The 16,839-nt window shown below is 51.3% G+C and overlaps 1 protein-coding gene across 1 annotated transcript; it reads right to left on the minus strand.

The window, feature by feature from the left end:
* Positions 1-1,843: 1,843 nt before the first annotated feature.
* Gm2a (GM2 ganglioside activator) lies at positions 1,844-12,479 on the minus strand. Its single transcript, XM_004666524.2, has 4 exons — positions 12,269-12,479; positions 7,673-7,834; positions 3,798-3,980; positions 1,844-3,454 (listed from the first exon to the last, which is right to left on the minus strand). Exons 1-4 carry the CDS (start codon positions 12,359-12,361, stop codon positions 3,299-3,301), a joined length of 594 nt encoding a protein of 197 aa, XP_004666581.1. The 5' UTR covers positions 12,362-12,479; the 3' UTR covers positions 1,844-3,298.
* Positions 12,480-16,839: the final 4,360 nt, after the last annotated feature.

Consider the following 16,839-nt stretch of genomic DNA (forward strand, 5'->3'; position numbering starts at 1 on the left):
CCAGGACCCACATTAGCCAGATGCACAAGGGGCCGCACACATCTGGAGTTCGTTTGCAGTGACTGGAGGCCCTGGCATGCCCATTCTCAATCTTTCTCAAATAAATATATTAACAATACATTTTTTTTTTTTAAGGTGAATGGATGAGCTAGAAAGATGGTTCAGTAGGTTCTGTGAGCACCTGAGCTCAGTTCCCCCAGGGCCCATGTAGACAGCCGGCCAAGGCCACGCACACCTGTAGCCCCGTCCTGTGGGGAGCAGGGACTGGAGAATCACTGGGACTCATGAAAGCCAGCTTTGTGTTCAAAGAGCGACTCCATGTCGAGGGCTACTTGGATGAGCCGTACGGGAAGGGCACTGACACTGTCCTGCAGCCTCTGTATGCCTGTGAGCGCACGTGCACATGCCACGCACTACTCATGAAAAAAAAAGAAAAAAGGCAGATGGTACTTAAGGAACAAGATCCAAGGTTGTCCTCTCACCTCCACACATATGTGTGTGCGCCTGCACACACGCACACATACACACAGTGGAAAGGTATACAAAATATTGTCACTTTTAATCTTGAAAAACTACGAAGGGAAGGCCAGTCGTGATGGTGCACACCTTTAATCCCAGCACTCGGGAGGCAGATGTAGGATGATCGCTGTGAGTTCGAGGCCACCCTAAGACTACATAGTGAATTCCAGGTCAGCCTGGGCTAGTAAGACCCTACCTCGAAAAACAAACAACAAAAAAAAAGATGAGGGCTGGAGAGATGGCTTAGCGGTTAAGTGCTCGCCTGTGAAGCCTAAGGACCCCGGTTCGAGGCTCGGTTCCCCAGGTCCCACGTTAGCCAGATGCACAAGGGGGCGCACGCGTCTGGAGTTCGTTTGCAGAGGCTGGAGGCCCTGGCACGCCCATTCTCTCTCTCTCCCTCTATGTCTTTCTCTCTGTGTCTGTCACTCTCAAATAAATAAAAAATAAAAATTAAAAAAAAAAAAGATGAATGGAGGTAAATATAACAGTGTCCACGTTATTTTCACCATCATGGACGCCAACGTCTTACACAGCCTCCGTATCATCGTCAGAACCATGAACTGAACACAGGTGAAGAGCTGGCTCTCTTACTTAAGGATGTCGGTCTCACCGCACCCTCGGGCTTCTTCCTTCTCCCCTGGCATGTGGCAGCCTCTGTCTTGTTCATGGCCTCGATACTTTTGCAGAGTCCTGGTCAGCTATTCCATATGGTAGCTCTCACTCTGGGGGTTCCTGATTGGTTACATTAAGATTATCTAGGGCTGGAGCCAGGCGTGGTGGCGCACGCTTTTAATCCCAGCACTCAGGAGACAGAGGGAGGAGGATCGCTGTGAATTCTAGGCCACCCTGAGACTAACTACATAGTCAGCCTGAGCCAGAATGAGACCCTACCTTAAAAAACAAAAACAAACAAACAACAAGAAAAGATTATCCAGGGCTGGAGAGATGCCTTAGTGGTTAAGGCACTTGCCTGTGAAGCCCAAGGACCCAGGTTCGATTCCCCTAGTACCCATGTGAGCCAGATGCACAAGGGGGTGCGTGCGTCAGGAGTTGGCAGTGGCTGGAGGGAGGGAACCAAGTAAGGCTGAGATTCAGTGGCAGGGCCGAGGCTGCAGACATGTTTGGGGACACCAGAACAGTACATCTAGGAAGCCAAAGAGCCACGGGGCTCAGAGCTGAGAGAGCTGCTGCTGAGAAAGAAACAGAGCCCGTCTCTAGCCATGCTTCTGGACACTGCAGCCCTCCCCGAACCCCGTGACAAACAAGCTTCGGAAACCCCTGGCCCTGGTCGACAAAGCACACAGCCAAGAACGAGGAGGAGTGCTCAGCAAGGTCAAAAGATTTATTCTACATGAGGCTTCAGAATGGTTACAGCGAGACCGGCCCACACAACTCATCTCTCCTCCCAGGACCCCGCTCCACAAAGCAACTGGGTCCCTGAACCCTGCTGGTGATGAGCTCTTAAGCTGGCACAGCACCCAGCTCTGAGAAATGATGCCAGAGGGGGTCTTGACACTGAAAGGATGGGTAGGCAGGGTCTCGGGTCACAAACTGAAAACTGGCCACCATGAACTTGATGTTCCCAGACATATGCATGTGGCTCCTTTGGCTTCACAGTGTATAAAAAATAATTAGCTACCAATATTTAAAAATTGTAAGATTTCTTATAAAACCTTGGAATTTTGGCCTCTCTAGGGAAAAAAAAAGCTGAGAGGATCTGGCAACACTGTCACATGGCAGAACTGGCCATATCTGGATAGCACCTGCCCTGAACACGGGATGTGCCATCCTGGGTGACAACCAGAGCCTAGACCCCAGCTGCCTGGCAGCAACAGTTATTATTAATGTTTTTATTATTTTAAAAAATTGTTTTCATTTATTTGCAAGCAGAGAGAGGAGAGAGGCAGAGACAATGGGTACACCAAGGACCTCCAGCGATTGCAAACAGATTCCAGATACATGTGTCATGGCTTATACGGGTACTGAGGAATCAAATCGAACTTGGGTTCTTAGGCTTTGCAGGCAAGCACATTACTGTTAAGCCATCTCTCCAGCCCCTGTTATTATTTTTCCCACTCCTGGCATGTGTTATCTTTATCAGAGAGGGACGTGGAGGTCAGGCCTGGAAGCAACCTCTTCCATGGTCCTTGTCGCTCCTCACATCCCCAGTCTGGCACCACAGGCCCAGAGTGTATAAAAAAGGCCCAAACACCCACAGCATTCCTAAAATAACTCCCGAAGGGAGCTCACCATGTGCCCAGGACAGTGAGCCCTGGTGCTGGTGAGCAGTATGGAAGTTAATAGAAGAACACTGACAACTACTCAGGCCCCTTTGCTGGAAGAGCTGGTTGGAGCAGAATGAAAAGAGTCAACGCTGTTCCTCTACTTTTAAATTAGTGACCAAAGAGAAGCAAAAGGAAGGAAAAGAAAAACTACTTCAGGAGGCCAAGGTTCAGTCAGTCTGAACCGGAGACGCCCAGGCATGTTGGTTCCCATCCTTTGACTGGCTTGGGCATGAAAGGGGGTCTTAGAAAGTCATGGTGCAGGGAGGAAAATGGCTTGCAGCCCTGTAGATGTCCCAGGCCCTGGGGGCCAACCACACCATCCTCTTAGGTCAGGGGGACTTGCTCCAGCCTTGGACAGCAGCGGTTCAAGGTCATGTGCAAAAAGGGGAGCAGAATGGAATGGTGGGAGAAAGGAGCATGAAGTGAGGCAGAACAGGCCTTGGGGCACACGGATAAGAGCGCCTGCCCAGTGCCCTTCATCCTGCCACGCCACGTCATCTGCCCTTGAGAGACGCAGCGACTTTGACACAGGCCAGGCGCTTCCCGCCACTGCTCAGGGTGCTCTGGATGCGGTAGTTCCCGGTGCTCAGCCAGCTTGGCAGGTCCAGGTCAGGCACTGTGAAGTTACTCGTGGGCAATGAGTAGGTGCCCTGTGGGAAAAGAAGCAGGCCCAGGTCAGAGCAGCCTACTACAGACAGGACACTCTTGTCTAACGCCACCACAGGCCTGCCGCTGGGACCTGCCCACCCCACTGCACTGTTCTTCTGTGGACCATGAAGAAGAGAAACATCTATGCTCCTTAAAGGCTGAGTGAGCAGAAATAAGGCATTCAGAGGTCACATCTAACTTTACGTCTCCCATTTCACAGGTGGGTAAACCAAGGCCCCCAAAACACAAGCAATTCTTAACATATCCAGACAACAAACTGCAGAATGCAAAGACACCCCCCCTGTGGTCATGGGGCATTAGCTCCCTGCCACCCCAAACACTCACTTCCTTGAAGGGACAGTGGCAAGGAAGCCCATAGGTATGCAGGGGCTCTGGGCAGGGCTCCCCGGGGGGAATGTAGGTGTAGAGCAGTTCACAGATGTCTTCGTAGGTGCAGCTGCCAAGCTGCTCCACGCAAGGGATCTTGACCCAAAAGCCAGCCACTTCCCGCTCCACCGTTAGCTCCACCTGGGATGAAGACATCAAGTGTGAGTTCCACGTCAGACATGCTGGTTCCTTGCCTCTTTAAAAGGTCATCATCGCAAAATGTTTAATTAGGTAGGGCCTTACAGTGATGATATTGTGACACATGGCCACGGTTGCTTTGATAATCAGATGTAAATTTCCCTTCCACTTGTCACTACCCATAGACTGGAGCTAACGCTCACACGGACTTCACACTAGTTGGCTGACTGTGTGGCCTTGTGGCCTGGGGCTGCCTTCTCTAAGGGCTGTCTTTTGGACCAGGTTTTCTCTGATGGGTCACAGAAGGCAAAATTATAAGTGAAAATGCAGCCAGACATGGTGGTGCACTTCTGTAATCCCAATACTTAAGAGGCAGAGGCAGGAGAATTGCCCCAAGCTTGAGGTCAGCCTATTCTACATGGCAAGTTCTAAGACATCAGGCTGTGAAGATGCTCAGTGGGAGCATGCGGACCAGACTGCAGACCACAGCACCAGAGAATCCCGGCTCGGTCCTCACACTTGTGATCTCAGAGCTAGAGAAGGGAGACACGAGAATCCCCAAGACGTGCTGGCTGGCTGGCTAGTCTAGCCAGATCAGTGGGTCCTGGGCTCAGTGAGGGACAGATCCTGCCTCAAAAAAGTAAGGTGGAGAAGCAACAGAGAAAGACACCTAACACTGACCTCTGGCCTCTACATATACATGCATGCACACCGGCATACACACGCACACACGCACGCAAAGAATAGAACTGCATAGGGAGATTACTCTTAAGATCCTAACTGTGGTTGGTTGCAATATATGAACAACCTCCAACAGTGGAGGCTTCCCCAGAACCCGGCTCTGCTGGGGAAGCTCCAAAGGAGGCCTGCATCCTGAGGGAAGCAGGATGACAAAATCTAGGATGTGCTTCCCACCTCCTAAATGACCACAGGAAGCAGCCAGGGCGCCCAGGCGCACAGCACCATTGCGCCAGTGCATTGTGCCAGCCCGAGATTAACTCCACAGGAGCAGCCGTGAGCACCAGACGTACTGGAAGCCCACGCTCCTGCCCCCCAAAGCCAACAAGGGACGAGTGTGGAAAGGGGAGAGAAGAAAGTTGCTGTCTTGCTACGTGAGTCCTGTGGATGTCAAAAAGGAAACCATTTTTAGGATCCCTTTCAGTTCGGACAGGCTGGCCATGTATAATCTCAGCTGCCAAGTTCCATTTACTCAGGGCGTTGCTTTTTTGTTGTCATTTGTTGATTTTGGCCAAAGCTAGCCTCAAAGTTAAATGTGCAGCCAGGGATGACCTTGAACTCCTCCTGGCCCCACCTCTGAAGTGCTAAGATCCCAGGAGTGCATCAGCATGCTGGGCTGGGCTTCTGCTTTTGGGAAACAAACTTGGGTAGTTATTCCTCTGGCCTGCTAGGCCCAGACTGTGGCATCAAATCTCCCAGTGGCCCCAGGTAACAGGATATCGGCTGCCTTCTCCAGGCCCAGGAAGAAGGAATAAGTCAACACAGCCTGATTCCTGTATGTACAAATTCAAATTGCTTCTTTTGCTGGTCTCATGTGCTCTGCTAATTAACATGTATCACTCCACACCCAGCTCCCCTTCCACCAGCCCAGCCTCCTCCGCTGGCCAAGCCTGTTCTTGCTTCCCCAATCAGGAACTGCCAGAGGGCCCAAATCTGAAGGTTAGTTCTAACCAGCACAGCTGGGTCAGAAGTCACCATCTACCTCTCTGTCCGGGACTTCCTTGGCTCTTCCTTAGTCTTAGTGGCTTGGGAGCTGGCTCGAGAATCAGAGGCACAAGCAGCAGATCCAAGCTCAGCCAAGCACGCCCTTACTCCCAGTAGTAGAAGGATCACTGTGAGTTCAAGGCCAGCCTTAGACTATAGTGTGTTCCAGGTCATCCTGGGCTACAGTGAGACCCTATCTCCAAAAAAAAAAAAAAAAAAAAAAAGAAAAAGAAAAAGAAAGAAAGAATAATAACAACTTTTTAAAATATGCTTTAGAAGGATAATCTCTGCCAGCAGATGTCTCAAAACAACAACAATAAAAATGGCTGGGAGGTAAAGGCGGGAGATAAAAAGGTCAAAGTTAAGCTAGGACACATAGCAAGTTGAGGCCAGCCTGAGCTACATGCAACTATGTCTCAAGAACAAAAACAGTCAGGCATGGTGGCGCATGCCTTTAATCCCAGCACTGGGAAGCAGAGGTAGGAGGATCACCAGGAGTTCGAGGCCACCCTGAAACTACATAGTGAATCCAGGTCAGACTGAGCTAAAGTGAAACCCTACCTCGGGTGGGGGGGGAGCAGACAGGGGCTGGGGAGATGGCACAGTCATTAAAGGCACTTGCTTGCAAAGCCTGGCAGCCCAGGCATTTCGAATTCATTTGCAGTGGCAAGGGGCCCTGACATGCTCACTCTCTGTGTCCTCAAAAACAAAGTGCCAGAGAGATGGCTCAGCAGCTGAGGCACTTGCCTGCAAGACCTAATGCCCAGAGTTCCATTCCCCAGAACCCACATAAAGCCACATGCACAAAGTGGTGCATGCATCTGGAGTAAAGCTGCAGTGGCTAGAGGCCTTGGTGTACTCATTCTCATTCTCTGTCTCTCCTTGCAAATACATAAATAAAATATTTAAATAGACAAACACAAATAAAAAAGTATTTATTATTTTCACATGTGTCTATTAAGTCCAAATATGTGAGGGCCTGGGCTGGGGCTCAGTGGTTAAAGGTGCTTGTTTGCAAAGCCTGACTGCCCAGGTTCAATTGCCCAGTACCCATGTAAAACCAGACACACAAAGTGGCGCATGCTTCTGGAGTTCTATAGTGGCAGGAAGCCTGGCATGCTCATACACACACACACACACACACACACACACACACACACACACTTACTTTCTCTCTCCCTCCCTCTCTCTGTCTCCCTCTCAAATAAATAAATATTCAGAGAAATAAATATACTTATATGTGAGGGCCAGAGGGGGCCTGAGACCACAGAGTTCAATTCCCCAGAACCCTCAAATAACTGTGAGTGGCCATGTGTGTCTTTAACCCCAGTGTTGTGAGAAGCAGACGGGCGAATCCCTGGGGCTCATGAAAAGCTCTGGAATCAGTGAAGAGAATCAGTCTCATGGAAAGAAAATGATAAGCAATAGAGGGGATACGCAACATGCTCCCTGGCCTCTGCACATACATATGGCATTATATTTACACACACATACACACACCACACACATACATCACACCTACTATACACATGCACACACAAAAAGTAAAAAGAAATCAATATATTAGGCATGTGATGTATAGGAGAAAACTAGTGAACATTCCACCTAACTGTGAGATTTGGGATAATCTTTTTTATTTCCTCCCCCTTTGCAAGCACATGCATTTTCTAAACTGACCATATGTCACCGGCTAATGGTTGTACCTTTTGTAAGAGTAACAACAACTAAAAATGCAACTGCCAAACAGAACTATCAGGCATTGCGGGCAGCACATCCGAGAGGCAACGAGTGTGGGTCATTTGTGGCTTGCCCCAGGTATTCCAGTCCACCCTCCTCAACCCTGAGATGATGAACCCTGGTAACTCTGTGGCCCTGCACCTCGAGCTGAGCATCAAGTACATCAAGCATTCTGAAGCCTTCCACGCTTCCGAGCATGCGCCACACCCTCCCTCTCCCACCCAGCCCTGGCTCACCTTCTGAGGAGAAGTGAGGGGGACACTTGTCTTGCCCTCGGCGCTGACAGTCACATTCCCGGGGATGACGATTGGGTCAGGCTCCAGTGTCAGGCTTTTGACCACCGCAGGGTCCTTCCCCTCATCACAGTTATCCCAGGAGAAGCTGCCAAGCCAGGAAGGCTAGGGACAGTCAGACAGTAAAGAAAGAGATGTTGACAAAGGGATGGTCTTCAGTCAGAAGAGTCAAGAGGACAGGCTGCTGGCAGCATACCCCAGTATGAGGCAGCTCCCCTGAGCCTCATCAGTAATTCTGTATCTACATGTCCTGCCCACATCACAGGTGAACTAAACGAAAAAACGCAAACATCATCATCTTCCCAAAAGAGTGTTGTAAGTTCTAAGACAAGCTCTAATATAACAGACCTTGAACTTCATAATTAGCTGTGTGAGGTACAAGCCCATAATTCCAGCCCTGCAGAGATTGAAGCAAAAGGATGGAGGGTTAAGGCCCAAGACCTTGTCTCAAAAACAACCAACAACAACAAAAGTAAACCTCATGTGGCTTTGGGGTACCCACTCTTAACTCCCTTGAGGGCCCACTGCAGAGCATCTCTTGGAAGAGTCACCTTCACAGTCCATGTCCAGGACCTTGGCCAGTCCTACCCCATGTCCAATCCAGGGGCAGTGACAATGGGAAACACGTAAGAGGAAACAGAGCAGCGCCCACACCCTACCCCTGGAACAGGGCACACAGAACAAGATCCCCATGGGGCCCCTTGTAGATGAGTGACCCCCAGGGAATGACCTCTCCCAACCAGCCAGTGCATTTACTCCCATCCCCTGAAACATGTCACATCCCCAACCTGAGTCACCTGCCACTTCCCCCCTTGAGCCTGTCACCAACTTATCACCCTCTCCTCGCACACACAGGGCCTCCTGACCCACTGACCACGTTCCACCCCGCACGCTGTCTCCTATCAGCTCACATACCCTGAGGCCACCTGCAAGGACCCTTAACATTCCCTTCATTCCTCCTACACACAGGCCTCCATTCAAACATACCCATAGCCAACTGGGTCCAGAGAGAGCACCTAACCTAAGCTAGACCACAGGTTAGAGCACAAGAGGCTCCATCCCCACAGAACACAGGGCTTGCTATTATCTTGCACCCTAAGTTTTAGGATAGGGTACAAGCTCATAAACCAAGCTGAAGTTGAAAATGAAACTAAGCTCTTCTAAGTTCTATGCAAAGGGGGAAGGGGAACAGAAAGAACCAAGAACCAGGCCAGGTGACCACACCTATACTCCCAGCACTCGGGAGGCCGAGGCAGGAGGATCCTGGGTTCCAGACCAGCCTGTGCTCCCCAGCAAGACCCTGTCCCCAGAACAAAACACACGAGCAGCAGTGCAGGGAGCGGTGAAGGCATGGCTTTGGAGGGAAACCAGGAAAAGGAAGGTCCAGTCAAGCAGACCCGGGCTGTCTGTCGCGAGGGTGAGAATATGTATGTAAAAGCTCACAATATGGTGCCGGGTACCACGAGCTGGCTCGCTCAATGACAGCCACGAGCCACCCCGCCTCCACCCCTGCCACTCGCTCCAAGAGATCCCTTGTATGCCTCTGAGCCTCCTCTGTACCTAGGCTTCCTGGGATGAGTTTCTAATCCTTGGAATAAAAAGTCACGCGTGACTAAGAAAGACAGGACTCGACCTTCATTCCACAGGTATTGACGGAGCAACAACTACTACAGGCCCTGGGCTAAGTCTGCATCCTGTGACAAGCACGGATGTGTTCCTGCCCTGCCTTGTGGGGCTTACGGCCTCAGGTGAATCACTACTCCTCGGGCTGCAGATGTAGCGCAGCGGATGTATGAGACCCTGGATCCAGCACCCAGGACTCTGAAAGAAAATGGGGGGGGGGGCGAGAAAAGGAAAGAAAGAGGTAGAAAGAAAGAGAGAGCGAGTACTGAGCTCTGTGAGTGCCCAAGAGGAAATGAACAGAAGGCCATGGGGCGGCTGACAGAGGACTCACTCGAGGTGGCAGGAGGTGACAGTGCAGCCGGGCCCTCTTGGGGTGAGGGGTGAGGGGTCAGGCATGAACGCAGAGCACACAGGAAAGGTCTAGGAGGGAAGCTCGGCGGCTCAGGGCACCAAGGAAGCCTAAGGCAAGCTCGCTGGATGAGGAACTGAGGCTGGACAGTCTTCACCATATGTCCTCCTAGGCCAGATTCAGGAGGCTGAACTGGCCATGATGCAATGGAACACCCGTGAGGGAAAGGTAGTGCCATGCTCAGAGACTGGCCTGGGAGAGGGGAGGCCAGTCACAAGGGCGTGGGGGGACGCTCTGTGGGTAACGCACGTGAGCGCAAGCTTGAGAGCCTGAGTTCAGATCCCCAGAATCCACATACAGCCAGAAACAGCAGCGTGTGTCTGTAAGCCCGGCAAGATGGAAGCAAGACGGGGAAATCCCTGGATGCTCACGGGCCAGCTAGCCTGGTGTATGCAGAGGTGGGCATCAAGCAACCCTGCCTTGAACCAGGTGGAAGGCCAGGACACACACATGATACACACACACACACACACACACACACACACACACCCCACATCTCACACACACAAACACATCACACACAAAGGAAGGAATATCTGGATGAGGACTTGGGCTGAGGGGTAGAAATCTGCTTTCCCCAATTCAAAGGCAGCTTAACTCACACTGAGGATTTACTCTGAGCTCAGGGAAGTTTCCATCATGCCCTTTTAGAATCCTCCACCTTCTCCCAAGCACCCCCTTCTCCCAGCCCGAGGGTCTGGCCAGCGGCCGCTGTAGGAGGAATTGTGGAGCTTAGTCCAAGCTCCCTGGGGGGAGGGGGGGGGGAGACATCCACAGCGCCATCTGGGCCCAGATCAACCACAAAGAAAGAGGCAGCATTCAGCGATGGGGAAAGACATGGATAAGGAGCCAGAAATAGAGGGACGTATCACAGGCATAGGGTAAAATCAAATCCCGGCCACTGTTACTAGCTAACACCTCGGGTATGTTAACCCCTGGAGGCCCAACTCTGTCATCTATTAAATGGGCATAATTACATCTTCTGACAGGGCAATGGTGAAGGTAAGAACTTGTGTGCAGAAAACACGGGGCTCAACTCTGTAAGAAAGCAAGGGAGAGAAGGAGGATGGAAAAGAAGGAGAAAAGGAAGGGAAAGAGGTAGAAAGGAAGGAAAATGAAAGAACAAAGGCAGGGAGGGAGAGGGAGGGAAAAGGAAGAAAGAGAAAGGGAAAGGAAGAAAGAAAAAGAAAAACACAAAGCTTGATGCATGGCACCCAGTAGGTGTACAATAAATGGCAGGCACAACATCGAAAGTCTAGTAAGCACCTACTGTCTGCCAGGAATAGGGCCATCCATTCTGCTGCTATCTCAGACTCACCACTAGACCAGTTGCTGCTACCAGAACTGGAATCCAGTTCGAGACAGTTGTACTCGCTGGTCACCCCACAGCCTTCCTAACCGGCTTGAGTCCATGAGCGCTCAGAGAAGATGTGGTGACGGTGGGTCAGGGTTAAAAGTGCCCCTCACTGTGTCACCCTCTAGGAGAATCCCTAACAGCGCCAGGGTGGGCGGCTTCCGGGATGTCTCAGGGCCTCTCCAGCCTGCCATTCCGAGACTCTGCTGCCTGGGTTGGCACCCACAGCCAACGGTACAGGAGAAGAGGGCTGCAGGCAGGCCCTCAGCTTCCACCTCGCAGCTCAACCCTAGAGCTAAGACAAGCATTCTCTACCCACACTACAACACTTGAGGACAAGGTGACTATCCTGGAGCAAAGAAGACCTTCCTTCAACAGATAAAACTATCTTCTTGCCCCTGAGCCAAGTGAGGCTAAGGCCATTAGCTTCAATCATTTTGTTCGTTTGAGACTGTAGAGCTTTTCTGGACCACGAAAGCCCTCCCCAAGCACTGGTATCACACCCATTTTACAGATGAGCTGAGCAAGGCTCTTTGATGAGGCCAGAAGTCAGACTGCCCCACCTTCACAGCCTTGCCCACTTTCTCCTACACCATGCTGCTCCTCACTCTCAAACCTCCAAGAACGCGGGAGATCTGGAGTGGACCTGTCCCTTCCTGCCAGAGGTACTCTGTCCACAGGAAAAGAGGCAGTGAAACTAGACCTCTTCTCTCAGAAAGACCCAACTTCCCTTTCCCAGGGGTCTGCAGCTGGCCTGAGCAGGACTGGACACAAGTGCCCAGGAGTTTGGGAGGAGGGGGCCCACAGCCTCTGAGCACTGCGGCAGGAGGCCTCGGCGTGGGGGGTTGAGGGGAGACAGGAGGTGAGGTGCAGAGGGCTGAGTGACCAGGCCTGGGACGGGGGTGGGGGTAAATGGGGGACTCAGGAGCAGGGCGGGGGCGAGAAGGCAGACCCGGTCAGTTAACCCTTCTCCAACAGCCCGGGGCCCAGCAGCCTCACTGCGTGGGTCAGAGACCCATCGTGGCTGGCGTGGGGGTGGACAAAATTAACTCTAGCAAAACAGTGTGTCCACGCGACCCTCCACCCCAGCGCCAGGCCCTGCCCCAGCCCGCACACCCCGGCCCACCCCGGCCCACCCCGGGGGAGGACTCACTTGCTTCCGGCTGATGATGCGCGCCGGGGTCGCCAGGCCCACCAGAAGGCAGGCCAGCAGGAGCAGGAGTGGAGCCCGCGCCAGGGCGTGCATGGCGGGGGAGGAGCGGCGCGCGGGGAGGACTGAGCACCCGGGCGGCCCGGGCGCCTTTAAATGTCCGCCTGGGTGCACATTGCTATGCAGAGCTCCGCCCCGCCGGGCCGAGATTTCCCAACCTCCCAGGAGGAGGAGGAGGAGCACGAGAGGGGTTCCTCCCGATCCGCCCCCAACTCGTCGTTCTCGTTCAGCCCTTCCCTCAACCGCCTTCCGCACGGCAGAGGCGGAGCCAGAGGAGGAAGGGGCGGAGCTGAATGTGGCGGACCGGACGGAGCTGGGCCCTGGAGAGGCGGGGCTTAGCTCGAGGAAGGGGCGGGGCTCTGCGCCAGGGGGCGGGGCTGAGTGCGCGGGGGCGGGCTCGGTGCGAGGGAGGGGCGGGGCTGAGTGCGGGAGGGGCGGGGTCGGGCGGAGCCTAGCGAGAGTGAAAGGCGGGCTGACTGCAGATGTGGGCGTGGCAGGTCCTGGGGGCGTGGTTTGGTGCGAGGGAGGGCGGGGCTGCTGCGGAAGGGCGGGGCCTGGGTGCGGGAGAGCGCGGCGAGGCCTAGTGGGGGCCGTGGGCTGGTTGCAGAGAAGGGCGGAGCCCAGGGGCTGGGCGGGGCGCGGGGCGGGCGGGAGGCGGTGATCTTTTTAAGGAGTCCCCAGTCCAGTGGGTTTTTTTAATTCCCAAATCCTTCTTTGCAAAAATTTAATACTCCCTGCAACTTTCACGCTTCCCCGCATCCAGTTCTAAAACACTGTGTCTTTGTATTCTAATCATTATAGTAACTTTTTGCAAGTTTCAGATTTTGCCTATTTTCTACCAAGGCAATCGTTAACCAGGGTTAGCTTTGTGGAAGTCACACAGCTAGGAAGAGCGAAAGCAGGTCGTGGCTTATATATGCCCCTGCGACTATGATTTTGTTACAAGTTAGTTGTGCTTTATTTTAAAAACCAAGTTCGGGTTGGAGACAGACAACCCCGAGATTGATTCCCCAGTACCCACAAAGTCAGCTGCACTAAATGGCACATGCGTCTGGAGTTCCTTTGCGCGAGTAGAGGCCTTGACGTGTCCATCCTCCCTTTCTTTCATTCCTTTTTTTCTTTCTTTCCTTCTTCCTCTCTTCCTTCCTTTCTCTCTCTCGCTCTCTTTGAAAATAAGTAAAAATATTTAAAAAATGGAAATTCCACAAATTGCCACAAGGGAGACTTAGTTATTAATGAATAGACAAAGCCTGACACAAAACAGTACTTTGTTAAGATAAATAAATGCTTGTAGAACAATTGCATAATAGGAAGGCAAAAGATGATGTCATAATAGAAGAGGGATTAGCTGAAAAAAGGGGTGCATTGGAAAGAGGATATGGGAGGGGGATAAAGGAGGGTGGCGGGAGGGGATTATGTGAGATCAGCATACACTATGGAGTTTGACAATAAAAAAGTTTTAAAAGATCAATAATAAAAATATGAGTAGAATTTAAAACTCCATCTTTTTAAAATTAACTTCATTTTGAAATTAATTTTAGATTTGTAAAAAAAAAAAAAAAGCTGCAGGGCTGGAGAGATGGCTTAGCGGTTAAGCACTTGCCTGTGAAGCCTAAGAACCCCCGTTCAAGGCTCGGTTCCCCAGGACCCACTTCAGCCAGATGCATAAGGGGGCGCACGCGTCTAGAGTTCGTTTGCAGTGGCTGGAGGCCCTGGTGCGCCCATTCCCTCCCCCCCCCCCCATTTGCCTCTTTTTCTCTCTGTCTGTTGCTATTAAATAGATAAATTAATTAAAAATAAATAAATGAAAATATTTTTTAAAGCTGCAAAAATAGTTCAGAACTCTTTTCCTGTCTCCCTGTTGTTGATATTAAAATATGGTACTTTATATACATTAGGAACATGACATTGGTTCATTTCTATTATCTGGGCTCCATAGTGTATTTTACTTCATGATAAACTCCGCTCTCCCATATGGCCAAACCGCTTCACCACAGGCTAGTGTGAGCGGAAGTAAAACCAAAGAATCATTTCTTTGTGGCTGATTTTGCAGGTCATGGGGTTGCCACGTGGGCCTGCTTTTTACTGGGTGGGGGCTGCGATACCGACACTGGAGCGTCATAGGAAACAGGAACAGGCTTCCAGCATCATTAGTTCATTAATTCTCTTTGGTTTGGGGCAGGGTGGGAAAGTGTGTGTGTGTGTTGTGTTCATATGTATGTGGGCACCTGAGTGTGTGCAGATGCACATGGACATGTGTGGGCAAGCACGTGGAAGCCAGGAGTCGCCATCAGGGATCTTCCTTGATCACTTTTCACCTGACCATTGACATGGAGTCTCCCACTCACCCTCACAAACTGGGATATAGCCTCTCCAGAGCCCGTATTACAAGTGGGCACTGCCACACCTGGCATTTCACATGTGTGCTTGGGCTCCAAACTCTGTCCTCCATTGCCCAGCCCCCATCATTTGTTCATGTTGTCCACTGCCAAGTCCCCCGCACCCCCCAGCTGTTGTTACCTGTGCCCTTCTGGAGTCGCAATGTGCCATCCTCTCAGCCTCACGTGTACTCTGGTATCACACAGGAGGTCACTGGCATTGGACAGCGAAGCTTACTTCTTCCAGGCACCTTGGAGGACTGCTCAGTGGCCAATAGATTCCTTTCAGATTTGTGTACCGAGCACCTCCATGCTAAGGGCCTTGGAGGAAGTTCTGGAAAACAAGACCATGAACAAGAGGGAAGGTGGGAGGCTTGTTTGGAATGTAGCTTCAGGTCAAGCAGATCCGGGATTGCACCCAGCTGTAAGAGCCGGGCAAGGCCTTAACAATCTGGCCTCGATTTCTTCATGCATGAAACAAAGATGAAAAAGGAAGAGCTGAAACTTACTGTCCGTTGGAGAATTGGCTTCTCTTTTTCAGATAGATGCAGATCCTAAGGAGAGAGCTGCCCCAACATACCTCAAAAGGGGCCCGACTGAAACTAAGGACAATTGGCGAAACAAGCAAGGATGATGTTTTCCTGATGAACCGGATACCAGCACAAAGGGGAAGGAGACCAACACAGAGAAAAATCAACTCCTACCAAATCAGAGAGCCAGAGCCTCAGAGGCCCCCAACACCTCAGCACTGAAGCAGACCAAAAATGAACCCAATATGGCTCAGGGAAATTTTGCGGAAGAGGGGGCGGAAAGAATGTCAGAGCCACATGTTGGGTCGTTATATGCAGAGACATTTATTGTACCAATAACTGTGGGCTAACTCCACAATGCACGACCCATTTACATCAACAAGGAGGGTCCAATGGGAGGGGGTAGATCATGGATGAGCCTAAACAATGGTACCAAACTGCCTGTATTTGCTGAAAAGAAAACTAATAAATTAAATTAAAAAAAAAAAAAAGGAAGAGCTGAGGGGCCAAGGTGGGGGGCCCTTGCGCAAGCAGGCACAAAGACTCTCATCTCACTAGAAACTTTTGTAAATCCATGATTTTCACTGCTGCCTGTACCCTGAACTCCCTTGGGGAGCACACCCCACCCCCAGACAAGTCCTTTGACCAAGCTTCATCAACATTGAGAACCACTGATATAAAGCCATAATGTGTGTGCAAAATACCCTGGATGTCATTAAAGATGCAGGTTATGATTCAGAAATCTGGAGAAGAGCCCAGTATAATTTGCATTTTTAAATGGCTCCCACTCCTCACCCTGCCCTGCCCCAGCCAGCAAGAGCAACAGAAACTGCTGGGAAGGGAGTGTCCCATTCACAGCAGCCCTGCAGAATCAAGAAAAGCTGAGGAGGACAGCGGGGCCATCTGAGTAGACAGAACACCTCCAGACAGCAGCCCACGACCTCCAGGTGCACGCGCCACACTGTGCATCGGCCTTTACGTGGGTGCTGGAGAATCACACCTAGGTCATCTGGCTTTGCAAGTGTGGTGGTTTGATCCAGGTGTCCCCCATAAACTTAGGTGTTCTGAATGCTAGGTTCCCAGCTGATGGAGATTTGGAAACTAACGCCTCCTGGAGTGAGTATATTGTTGGGGGCGGGCTTATGGGTGTTACAGCCAGTGTCCGCATGCCAGTGTTTGGCACACTCTCCTGTGGCTATTGTCCACCTTATGTTGGCCAGGGGGTGATGTCCACCCTCTGCGCATGCCATTGTTTTCTCCTGCCATCATGGAGCTTCCACCTTGAGTCTGTAAGCCAAAATAAACCTCTTTTTTCCCACAAGCTGCTCTTGGTTGGATGATTTCTACCAGCAATATGGACCTTACTGCAACAGCAAGCAAGTGCTTTAACCACTGAACCATCTCTCCAGCCCATTAGGGTCTTTATCTTTCTTATTTTATTTTATTTTACTATGTAGTCTCAGGGTAGCCTCGAACTCACAGGGATCCTCCTTCCTCTGCTTCCCAAGTGCTGGGATTGAAGGCGTGCGTCACCATACCTGGCTAAGGTCTTTTCTTAAGATCTTCACTCATGCATGTATATCTCATGCTGGCTCTGTCTGTGTTT

This window comes from Jaculus jaculus, chromosome 6 (assembly GCF_020740685.1).
Source record: "Jaculus jaculus isolate mJacJac1 chromosome 6, mJacJac1.mat.Y.cur, whole genome shotgun sequence".
Taxonomy (NCBI): Eukaryota; Metazoa; Chordata; class Mammalia; order Rodentia; family Dipodidae; genus Jaculus; species Jaculus jaculus.